We start from the raw sequence: 11,830 nt of genomic DNA on the forward strand, positions 1-11,830 counted from the left end.
ATTTCACCTCCTCTGTGAAGCCTTCCCAGACCCTTCCCTGCTGTACAAGCAGTTGTGCTCCCAGACCCCTGAAATCCTGAAACTCTTTGTACTCAACCCAAGGTGCCTTGCAGTGTTTGAGCCTGTCACATTGCTTTTTATTAAATCGTAAGCTCAGGGCCAGCAGGTGGCATGATGGTTAAGGTACTGGACTCCCACATGGCTGACGGCGGTTCAAGTTTTGGACCTGGCGGCCTGCTTTCTCATTTTTCCTCTCTCTCTCTCTCTCTCATCAAATTAAATAATAAAGTTTAATAATTCTTAAAAAAATTTTTTAACAGTTTTAAAATAAATCATGAGCTTCCTGAAGACCAAGGCAATGTCTGATTTTTGTGTTCTTCCTGCTGCTCCTGCCAAGGGAGGCTTTTTGCAGAGCTCAGGACTCAGGCTGATTGAGTGGGTTTAGTGGGTAGCAGTGCACAGCACCCACATCCAGAGACAAGGGGGTGAGGGCTAGGGTGCATTCAGCAGAAGGGTGGGGCAGACATCAAGCTGGCTGCTGAGACTGAGGGGCTTGGGCACATACCCGCCCCAGTTGTTCACCAAGCACTTGGCCGGTTCTTTGAGCGGGACATCATGGAGGCTGAGCTGGAGAAGAGTGGCTGGCCTCCCAGGAGCTGTCAGTCTGCCGCTATAAACCGCAGCTGCCTGTGTGACGCTTCAGCACCATCCCACGCCAAGCTGCTCCTTGTCCTACCCGGATGGCCTTGTGGCTGACCCCTAATGGCTCAGCCTCTGTGCCATCGCAGGGTATCTGGCTTGAGATCTTTGGAATCCCGTCCGCCGGTACAAGTGGAGTTATAATAGTCCTTTTATTTTTTTTTTAAGAGAGATTTTTGCTATAGGGGGCATGCACTCCCAGAGACAGAAAGTGAGAAATCACTCCCCAGGGAGGATGGCCACGAGGCAATCCCTTCTCTGTTCTCCTCTCATGATTTTGGTGCACACACGTGCATGCAGACACACATACACACGCCCAGCATGAGTTTCAAGCCACTTGGTCCAGGACTCAATCCGTAGTTGACTACATGGGAGTCCAGCAATGTAACCATTACACCATCTGCTGGTCCCATAATAGTTTTTGGGTTTTTTTTTAAGAATTATTTATTTAATTTTATTCATTCATTTTATTTTAATTTGACCAGACAAGCACAAACACACACACACACACATACACACACACAGAGAGAGAGAGAGAGAGAGAGAGAGAGAGAGAAAGTGAGAAAGCAAGCCACCAGGTCCAGAACTTGAACCACAGTTGGTCACGTGGGAGTCCAGTGCCCTTAACCACCATGCCACCTGCTGGCCCCAATAGTTCTTTTTAAAAACAGCTTTATTGGTATATAATTCACATACTACATGATAATAAGCCTTTTTTTTTTAATTGCCAGCGGGCATGTGTGCTTGCTGGGGAGGGAGGGAGACAGGTGTACTCACCTATACATATACGTAGAGAGAGAGAGAGAGCACCCTCTTCCCAATGGAGCATGGTCATGCTACAGTCCCTTCTCCATTCCTCCATGTCAGAATTCGGGGCACGCATATGTGCCTGGGTGTTTTTGAAGTCAATGGGGCTAGGATTCAAAGCATGGCTGGCCATGGGGGATCTAGTTTCCTTAACTGCTAGGCTATGAGACCAGCCTAATATAATCATTCCTGTTTTTAACATTGTACTATCTTGTAGCTCTTTCTCTCTCTGTAAGTCTGAACATTTCCATGTGTCTGTCTAATTTTGAGAAGCCCGGTCACAGGTCTATGTGATCATTCTGCAGGCCCCACCACCTTCCCTGTTCCCCCCACCCCACCCCAGCCGGCTTTATCCCAGTGTTTCTCTGAAATGCTAGGAGGAGGGAGGCATGTTTATAGATGTCAAAGTGAGACCCAGAGTTCCAGGGGCTCGGGTTGTCTCCCAAAGCCTCCTTGTAGGCCCCATCACCTCATTCTATGTCCCTGCTCCCGCCTCTTCCTCCAAGGCTCCATTCTCTCTCCTTTCAACAGAGTTGGCAGAAACAAATGTTCAGCTTCTGCTGCTGCAGTGTATTACAGTGGGAAATAAACACGGATGCCCCATCTAGCCTGACAGCATAATTCATTTATTGCAAAGGGATATAATAAAGTCTGTTTATTACAGCAATTAACAGAGCAGCATTTGCCGGCATGCTTTTCAGTGGCAACCAGAAAAGTGCTTACTCCAGGTGCACAGATTCGGGAAACCGTGCAACTGGAGCCAAAGTGAAACCGATTAGAGGCTTAGTCAATGGGTCCCAGCCGTCCCAGGAAAATTAACCATCTAGGAGCTAGTTCAGCTGAGGTAGAGCCTAAATGTAAGAATTTAACCTGATACAGATTGCTACTTAACTGAGTTAGGATCTAGACCTTTCTCTGGGATGGTGATCTTGAAGAGGTGCATGAAATGTACAAGCATCCCAAGCCACACTAGGTGCTGGGTTCCAATCTCACTAACCTCCATAAGAGTGTATAGGTGGGTAACGTCAGCACCATTGACTCTTCTTTTTCCCCCTTTTAAGGAATTATTCGATTTAACTTTTGTTTTGTTTATTTAATTTGACCAGAGAGGAATAGAGCGAGCGAGTGAGAGAATGAGAAAATAAGCCACCAGGTCTGGGCCTCAAAACTGCGGTCAGCCGGGTGGGAGTTCAGTGTCCTTGACTGCCATGCCACCTGCCAGCCCTTCACCATTGACTCAGGGGCCCCTTTCATTGTGGTAGAGGTGGGGGCAGAGGGAGAGGACCAGGGTCAGGGAAACAAGACAGAGAAAGAACTGCGCTAAGAAACCCTTTCATTGGGGCCGGCTGGTGGCACTAGACACCCACATGGCCGGCCACTGTTTAGGGTCCCAGACTCAGTAGCTTGAAACTCACGTGGGGCACATGTACGTGCATGCCCAAAATCCTGACAGCAAAATGATGAGGGGATTGCAGCATGGCCATACCTCTGGGGGTGATATCTCACTTCCCCTCTCTTTGTCTCTGTCTCTCTCTCTCCAACGAGTATATACCTACCTTATAACCAAAAAAAAAAAAAGAAAATCTTCAAAAGGAAAAGAAATCCTTTCATTAAACTCTGTCTTCAAGAGCATCAGGACCAGTGGTGGTAAAGGCACTGGGCTCCCACGTGGCCAGCCAGTTCCAAGTCCTGGACCTAGGCAGGTTTGTTTTCTCAGTTTCTCTCTCTCTGGTGAATTAATAATCATAACAAATAAATACATGAGATGAAATAAATAATTCCTTTAAAGAAAAAGGCATCAGAGAGATGCAGGATGTCAGTCTCTTGGAGAGACACATGGCTGTCCTGGGTAGGAGAGGGGACAAGATGGGGCAGGAGAGTCTGCTTTGCATCCTGGAAATATATGCAGTCTTGCTTTGGACAAAAAGATTGGACAAAGACATGAAGCCATTTGTCCTAGTTCTTTGGAGAGGGGCAGAAGAAAGGGAAGAATCGGTTTAGATTCCGGAGACGTGGTGTGCATCTGACTGCTAATTAACCAAACTTAGTTCCTTATCCCCCGTCAAGAGGAGAGGCTGGCGCCCTTCAGAACTAGGACGTTCTTCAGAACCAGGTCTAGTTTTTGCAAGAAGGGCAGTGACCCCGTATCATAGCTGTGTAAGAAAACCCATCCTGACTACCAGCTCCCCCTTTCCTCTTCAGGGACAGCCTCCAGGGACACTGTGGGGAGTTTTGCTCTCCCAAAAAAACCACGAATCTGGGTGCCTAAGCCAGCAAGAATACCACAAGCTGTCAAACAGTCCCTCGGATGGAGGGGTGGCTTATGGGACTCCCCTTTTCTCCATCATTCTTTTTCCTTCTCAGGCCTCTGGAGAAGGTGCTCTATTGAAGGATGAGGGCAGAAGCCAGCTTGGCCTCTTTGGAACAGAGAAAGTCAGAGCTTTGAGCATCATGAACAACGAGATAAAAATAGCAGTGTTTCCATGGCAACGGAGGCTGGGAGAGTCCTGAGGATCTGTCTGGGTCCTGCCATCTCCCCCTCCTGCCTTTCTCCCACCCCTCCCCTCGGATGGAACACAGGAATGTGCTGAGGGAGGAGGGAAGGCTGTCCCAGAAGGCCCGGCAGACAGAACAACCCACTTGGACAACCCGCGGACCCCAGAGCCAGAGTATAGACTGCCCAGGTCCGCGAGTTCCTGGCTTTTGGCATTTTCTTCCTCTGCATTGCGAATCTCTCAAGGGACGCCCTGGACAGCTCCCAGCACACCCTCCTGGTGGATGGTCCTGACCTCCTGGGCTCCCCTGTGAAGAACCAAGGTTTCTGTTTCCTCTTCATGGTCTCTGGTTCGGATCCCAAGGGAACTTAGAGGAGAGCCCAAGCAGAACTAGTCACGGTGGGCACTGAGCACTCCAGGCGTGGCCTGGGCTCCAGAAGATTCGTTCTGACAAGCCGGACACCCTGGTCCTGGGCTGGTCAGTGACGTGGACTGAGGGAACTGTTTGTACTGGGTGCAGGGAATGGTGGTGACAATACTCTCAGAGGGATAGCACATTCACTCCTTGGGGAGATTCTGGTTCCTGTGGCATTGTCAGCCTCAACACCTGCAGGACCGCAGCCACCTGCAGGCTGAACACCAGCCTTCCCAGACCACCCTGCAAGAAGCCACTGAGTACAGCAGACCCGGGACTCCCCTGGCCAAGCCCATCTGTGCTACTGTAAACCCAGTGTTGACATCTTGGATAGTGTGCCCTGGGAGTGCCTGCCTTCTCATGGCCACCTGTTACAGAGGAGGCTGGAAGGTACGTCAGTTGTCAGCCCTGGCCAGGCCCTGAAAAGCTGGGGCTAGGGCTGTCCCTCAAAATTGTCACCAGCCCACCCCAGCAGCAGCACATCCCAGACCACTGGGCAAATGCACATTCAATCTGCAGACAGGACAGATTCCAGCCCAAAGCACTTCCCCTTGCAGAAGGTAAGGAATGAGGTGGACAGATGTCCAGTCGGCTGGATACCGGCACATGAGCAGCTGTGCGAGGGCAGCCCATGGGTCACAGAACCGGGGCAGGCACCAGTTCTTGGGATCCCTTCCAGCATCTCTTGAGCATCTGCAGGTGCTGCTGGTAGTGTGTGTAAGAGAGCAAGTGTGTGCACACAAGAAAGATCTCTGTGAGGGCTGAGCCAGGGCCTGGAGTCAGAGTCCAGGCCTCAGACGTCCTCCAGCCCTTGGCCTCATTGTGAGAGGGAGAGGCACAATCACAGCGAGTCCTGGGCCCTGGCTGGGGAGGATTCTAGCAGCTCTGGGAGCCTTGGCTTTGCCCTCCTCCCCACCATTTCTACCGTATCACGCCCACCCTCCCTGCCCACACGTTTGCTGTCTGCACCAAGCGCACCAGCTGGGCACAGGAAACATGCAGCCCATCCAGCCTCACTGCCCTGGGTCCTTGGTTGCTCGACTTCCCAGACCTGCAGAGCCCTGGACTCCAAAGGGGACTTCAAGGACATTAGTGCAATCCTCTTCTTTAGAGTTGAGAAAACTGAGTCCCAGAAATAAGACAGGGTCCATGCAGGGCCAGAACCCAAGATCTGGCTCCAGCCCGTGCTCTCCCCCACCCCACCCCAGCATCTCATGCATGTTTCAACTGGTTCAATCAATGCTTTTATTTTTCTAAAAATAACAATCTCCCTATATATTTCTATGGACCCATATCATATGCTACATTCAAAAAGTCCTGCCCTGGGAGTAGAGAAGAAAATGACATTCTAATGAAAAGACTTCAACCTGAGAAAAGAAGCCCTCGGGTTCCATGGGCCAGGGTTCCAGGCAACGTTTAGGTCACAAGGACCCCAGCACCCTCCACACCTCTTTATTTTCCATTCACCAGCCTGCAGTCCAGGAGGGTAAGGGCCTGGGAAGTTTCCTCTTCCCAGATGGGGAAAACTGAGGCCCAGGGAGGCTCAGCGCCATGCGTTCCTATCACAGACTCCTGCCTCACTGCAAGTGCTGAGGACCCCAGCTCAAGGTAGAGCCTCCGCCAGGATGGAGGGAATTCCAATCAGAAAGGGCACAATTATCCAACCAGGTGTCAGGGAGGGAGACTCAGACCAGGGCAGGAAGTCAGGTCCACCCCAGAAGAAGCAGGAGGAAGAGAAGTCCAGGCTGGAAGGCAGAGGCTCAGGGTACGTGGCGTGTGGGCGCCGGGGTGCTTTGGCCTTTGTGGGTGACACCTGCCCATGGGTTCTCCCAAGGTGAGGAACAGTCTCCAGACTGTGTCCCCAGATGCTGAGAGGAGCGAAGTCCCCAGTTCCCTGAGAAACGAAACGATGCGGTTACTTCTGTCTGGAAGCTCCGCGGCTGCCAGCTCAGGCTGTCGCAGCTACAGCACTGGCCCCAACCTCAGCTCTGGATGGAGCAGGGCTGCCGGCCTGGAGGCAGAGCCCCCTGTCTTCAGGCCCCAGCAGGGCATCGGCATCCCCTCAGAGTGCCCTGACCTTGGGGCCCACCCTAGTTCCTGCAGCAGCAGGGCCTCGAGATATCCAGTATCCCTCTAGAGCCAAGGGAGTTCTCTTGGGAGAAGGCATTCTCTGAACAGGCTCCCTGCCAACCCCGCAGCTGCCATCCCTGCCAAAGCCGGCGAGGCACACACAGGCCAAGCTCTCCCTTGCCTCCCCCTCCTGGGAGAATCTGCTCCACTCTCCTGACCTTTCCTCCGGGTGAGCCATGTGGTCAGGATATAACACCCAACACCTCTTTACCTCCGGGGATACAGTTTCATCCTCCACCACGGGAGTGACTTCTCTAGGACTGCAGCCGCACAGGTGACCCCGAGGGACACACGTGCCCTCGAGGCAGGCTCTCTGGCCTCCGTCTCCAGGTAGCTCCTGTAAGCTCCACAGCCTCTCTGCCTCACCAAGGCCTCCACTGTCCAGGACAAAGAACCGGGGTGTTTGTCTTCTGTCCCTGGTGACCCCACTGGCCTTTATTGCTGGTTCTTGCTGTTTCCTTGAGGGAAGGACTTCTGTTTATGAATCTTTGGATATAAAAGGAGTAACAGATTGCAGAAGGCTGGGCCTAGGAGGTAGGGGCAAAGGAGGGGGCTAGAAGATAGGAGGAGAGAATTCTGAAACTGTGCTTTGGCCTCACAAAGAAAACCTGGATCCTATCAAGGCTGTCCTAAGCCCAGGAAATCGAAGGCTGCCTTGGCCTCTCCCAAGTTCTGGGTGACCTAGCAGAGGCCTCCTGCCATCTCTAGCTGTGCAGAGAGGCCCTCCCTCCATGAAATAGGGGAGCACAGACTCTCCTGTTCCGGGGCTGACCCACTACCAGGTCACCCGTTGAGCTGTCCGAGGGTTATTCTGTCTCTGATGCAGAGGCATCTGACTTTGTCCCTGGCTGAACTGTTCCTGTGAAGAAGACAGCAGACTGGAGAAGCAACAGAAGCTGCGGACAGTCCCTGCGCTCTCTGGTCCACATGCCCGGCACCCACAGGTTCAAAGGCGCGTGCAGGGGGAGGGGGGTTCTTTTGTTTTCTACCTCCTAGAAGTGGCTGGGCATGGGGCAGAGGCTGAAGCTGGAAGGCTGATGGGGTGGGAGTTAGGGGGAAAGGCAAGGGAAGTCCTAGAGGTCCCCCTACCCTAAGGGTTTCCCTGAAGGCACCGCATGCAGGCATGTTCTCCTCTATGGCTTCTGAAAAGAGAAGGGAAAGATGGGAGGGGGCAGACAAGGGGACAGGAAAACAAAGGGAGGGCACAGCTTAGGCCAGAAAAGGGGCCCCTCATCTGGCTCCTGGACGGTTCCTGAGGAGGGGAGGCAGAGCCTGGGGAACACCCCCCACTTCTGTGCTGCCACCCAGGAGACACAGACAGGTGAGTCAGGGCCAGGACGGGGTGGGGGGAGGAGTGGGAAGAAAGGCAGAGAGACAGGGCCACTGCCTGCCAACTTGCGTTTGCCAGGCTGACTGGCCACCACAGGCCTGGCTCCACCTGGCCCAGGAGGATGCTGGAAGGGCTCCTTGCCCACCGATGCTGCCCCAGTTTCTGAACCCCCAGGAGATTCCATGCTGGGCTCTCACATCTCATTTGAGTCTGCGCTGGGCCTGCCTGAGGCCTCCCCAAGGTCAGGGCTGCCTGAGGGTCTCTGCTGGAGCAGCCAGTTTCCTGTTTAGCAAGGCTCCCCTAGCGCAGGCCACATATTCTCCTGAGAGGGGTTACTCTGGGAGGCCCTCAGGGCAGGAAAGAAGCTCCTCTCCTCTGCCTCCCCAGGGCATCTCAGTCTCTGGAAGGAAAGTGGCAGGTCCTGGGGTTCCCCACATGTGGCTGGGGAGGTCTCAGGATGGGCAGTTGATGAGCAGGGCTGAGGAGGCCTGCGAGGCCCACAGGAGGCCGGAGGTGCCCTCAGGTGGGTGCCAGGTGCTGAGAAAGGCACCAGTTAAACAAGACTGAAGCTGCACACATGGCTTCCAGCTCCTGGCCCCAGCCGGAAGTGGCACCTCTGGAGGGGACCTGCTGGCGGCTGACCAAGGGGCCCTGGTTCTGCTCACACCGCCGTCTCCCGCTCTCTGTGAACTTCCTCCTTCTTCCTCTTCATCTTGCAGAAGCCGTGGAGGCCACAGAAGCAGGCGAAAGTGAACTGGGGCATGCCCTAGGCCAGTCTGGGGGTGCTCACCAGAGATCTGCAGGGAAGGGTAGGGGGAAGGGGGTCGGGAGAGAGAAGCAAGCTGGGGTTAATGTTCCCAGGACCCTCTAAGCCAGGGGGGCCACTCCCTTTAGTTGCCCAGGTCTGCAGCTCCCACTGGGCTGGGGGGGGGGGAGTCCCCCACCCCTTGTAGAACAGTGGTGGCTTTGAAACCTCAGTGTGTGTCCTGATCTGTGTGGGCTGATGTCCTGCCTCAGACTGGAGCCTGGGAAGAGCCCAGGGCAGGCAGGTAAAAGCGCCCCCTGCCTCGCCTCATCCCAGGCAGCTGTGGCTGGGGAACAGGAAGCAAGCTGGCTCAAAAGAAACTACTTCACACCGGTTTGAGGTGGGGGTTCCACGGGGTCCTTTGGGTCCCCCCACCCACTCTCCAGGGAGGCAGGGCATAGTCACATGGCAATCCCTTCTCTTCCATCTCTCCCTTCTTTGGGCATGCTTCTGCATGGATTTGGGGCATGCTCAGGTCCCTGGCATGTTTATCGAGGCACAGGGCCTGGGACTAGAGTCACTCAGCTGGGCACGTGGGACCCAGCACCTTAACCACCATGCCACCAGTTGGCCCCAAATGCAGATTTGGTGGAACTTGAGGAGACTCCTTCATCCAACACAGCCTCTGCTTTGACACTTGGAACTGAATCATAGATTCCTCCCTTCCTTGACAATCCTGGGTCATCTGACCCTGAGAAAAGCTAGGGGGACACAGTACACGTCCCTTGACTGCTCAGAGTCACACAAATCCCCATCCTCATCATGCAGAGAACAGACAGCAGAGCGAGTTCTTTTACCAACAGGCTGTTTTATTTAGCACCTATGTTGGGCAAAGGGGTTAGGAAATAGGTACGAAGGGCAAAGATACTTTCTTTTCTCTAATTCTGAGGCAGAGGCCAAGGCTGTTTGCCCCAGCTGGGCATGTTGTCCTGCACCCCTGGCAGACCTGGCCCTCAGCACAGGCAGGAGCTGCTCTGCTTCTGGGGCAGTCTGTCTGTCAGATCGGCTGTCTGTGAGGGCATCCCATTCTCCACTCACTCACTGTGGCTTCCCTGCCTCCCCCCACCTCCCCAGCAGGCTCCTCCGTTCAACTCTCTGCCCTGGGTCTGCTATGGAGGGAGCAGGAGCGCCTTCAGACGGCCCAAGCAGAGGAGCAGGACACTCTGCGAGCAGGACACTCTGCGAGGAGCTCAGGCCTGCACCCCAGCTGGTCTAAATCACCCTCTCTAGGATGAACACTGGAAGCAAGCAGGTGGTGCAGCCCAAATGTCAAGGACGAGGAGAGAGGCCCACACCCTGGGAGAGGGGCTTAGAAGAAGGAAGCGTGAGGTGCTTCCCTTCTCTGGCCCCTTGTACAATGAAGAATGTCAATGTCCCAAGCCCCAACCACAGGCACACCTGCGAAGTGGTTCCACTGCCTTTGAGGAACCTGGTATGGCCCAGATCATGGCTCTCCAGACAGTTCCACAGATCTGACCAACCTTGCCCTCTGGACAAACTTCCTTCATGTTTTTCCAGGCCAAGCAGAGGCCAAGGCCCTGGCCCAGCACAGAGCCCTCCATGGAGTCGAGTCCTAACAGGATCTGCCCTCCCTTCCCCTCTCAGCGTCCTGGCAGCAGCTGATGGCTGTGATTAATAGGTGCGGTGTATTTCCAGTGGCCAGCTGGGTGGGCAGGAGGCCTAGGCTGAGTCAGCATGGGCAGGTAGACTGGTTATTTAATAACCCGCTTTCCAGCACTGTGTACACGCCCACTCTGGTGGGGTATATACATAGAGAATAGAGAGCAAGCTCCAGGATATATATAGACAGAGCCGAGACACAGCCGCTGTATTTCTAGATCTCTCTGCTGCAGCTCTCTCTGGATCCCTCCCGTGACAAACCTAGAGAGAGAGATTGGGGCTCAGATGGTCTGGGTTCTATTCTTGGCTCTGATGCTGACATGCTGTGTCACCCTAGACAAGTGGCTCCATCTCTCTGGGCCCTCTTTTCCTCCAGAGTACCAGCAGATCAGTCAAAGCTTACCACTTAGACCTCCCAAACCTAAGGGGCTGGCGGGGCACTGGGTCCTTGCTTCTAAAGGCAGAGGGTAACAGAGGCTCATTACTCTGCTGGCTAGGGCCAGCCCAGGAAGAAGGGCTCAAGCAGGTGGGTCCCCTTACAATAGGCAATCAATCCTCATGCACAGACCTCCCTAGAGGGGAGAGGAAGGAGGTGGCACGGCGCTACGGGCAAGCATCCCTGCGTACAGGGGGAAATCGACAGGCACAGCAAAGCTGATGGGAAGGAAATCGCAGCCGAGACGAGCTGGCTCGCGCGGAGCTTTGACCATCACAGCTTCACCCCACGTTTCGGGAGCTTAGGGTCTATGCTTCCAGGGCACATAGATCCTTTCCCTCCTCACCTCGCTTGCCCTCAATACCTCTTCTTTCTCCCAGACTACAAAATATGTGACCTTAAGTGACTATTCCTCCCCAGGGTCCTTTGAGGTAGAGGAAGAAATCCTCACTATTTCGCTCAGCCTTCCCTGTCAGGAAGGCTTGAGGCAGGAGCGGGAGAAACTAGGGCCCACTCCTCAGAGGAAAGGAAGTTAAGGAAGCCCCTCATGAGCTGGGCGAGGGGCTGCGGCCTGGCTCTGAGAGGTGTGGGCGCACTTGCTGCCTCACGGGTTCTTGGATCCTCGCTTCTAAAGGCAGAGATAACAGAGGGCTCGTTAATCTGCTCAGATCTTGGCACTGAGCGCTCTGGCTGTCCTTCCCCATCAGGGCCTGGTAGGGTCCTCACTGCCAGGTGCGCGGCTCCAAGCCCTGGAGGCAGCCTGGGCTCCGTCTGTGGCACACAGGTCACTGGGCCAGTCTCTGAAGTGGGGAGACAGGGGGCGAAGAATCCCATCCCAATTCAGTGTCCCGGCCTGCCATGGGCCCCACTCCTCCCCCCTCAGGATCCCCGCCAGTAGGTACCTGGGGAGCCCCTCTGACAGGGCTGTGGTCTCAGCTCCTCTCTCTGCTGTGCCCGGGCAGGAGTCCTGTCGACTCCCTCCCTGCCTTTATCCCTTCCCACTTGGCAGAGGGCTTGGGCACCAGCTGGAGGCTCTCTGGAGAAGGCAGGTCCTGATGACCCGCCCTTGCCATGTCTACTGGGGGGGGGGGTG

At 54.5% G+C, this 11,830-nt stretch overlaps 1 protein-coding gene across 2 annotated transcripts in view; it reads right to left on the reverse strand.

Annotated features, from left to right (window-relative positions):
• Positions 1 to 5,623: 5,623 nt before the first annotated feature.
• Positions 5,624 to 11,830, reverse strand: part of BLACAT1 (BLACAT1 overlapping LEMD1 locus) — a 12,920-nt gene continuing 6,713 nt past the window's right edge. Inside the window, exons 1-4 of one of the 2 annotated variants that reach the window (XM_006159250.3) lie at positions 11,640 to 11,785; positions 8,542 to 8,673; positions 6,758 to 7,004; positions 5,624 to 6,310 (exon numbers count right to left, since the gene is read on the reverse strand). In XM_006159250.3, coding sequence (XP_006159312.1) covers positions 6,020 to 6,310; positions 6,758 to 7,004; positions 8,542 to 8,639 — 636 coding nt within the window. In that variant the 5' untranslated portion in view covers positions 8,640 to 8,673; positions 11,640 to 11,785 and the 3' untranslated portion in view covers positions 5,624 to 6,019. Of the gene's footprint in view, positions 6,311 to 6,757; positions 7,005 to 8,541; positions 8,674 to 11,639; positions 11,786 to 11,830 lie in introns of those variants that run through there. The other variant, XM_006159251.3, reaches the window with a different exon arrangement.

The sequence above is a fragment of the Tupaia chinensis genome, unplaced genomic scaffold, assembly GCF_000334495.1.
Source record: "Tupaia chinensis unplaced genomic scaffold, TupChi_1.0 Scaffold000627_1, whole genome shotgun sequence".
NCBI classification, from domain to species: Eukaryota; Metazoa; Chordata; class Mammalia; order Scandentia; family Tupaiidae; genus Tupaia; species Tupaia belangeri.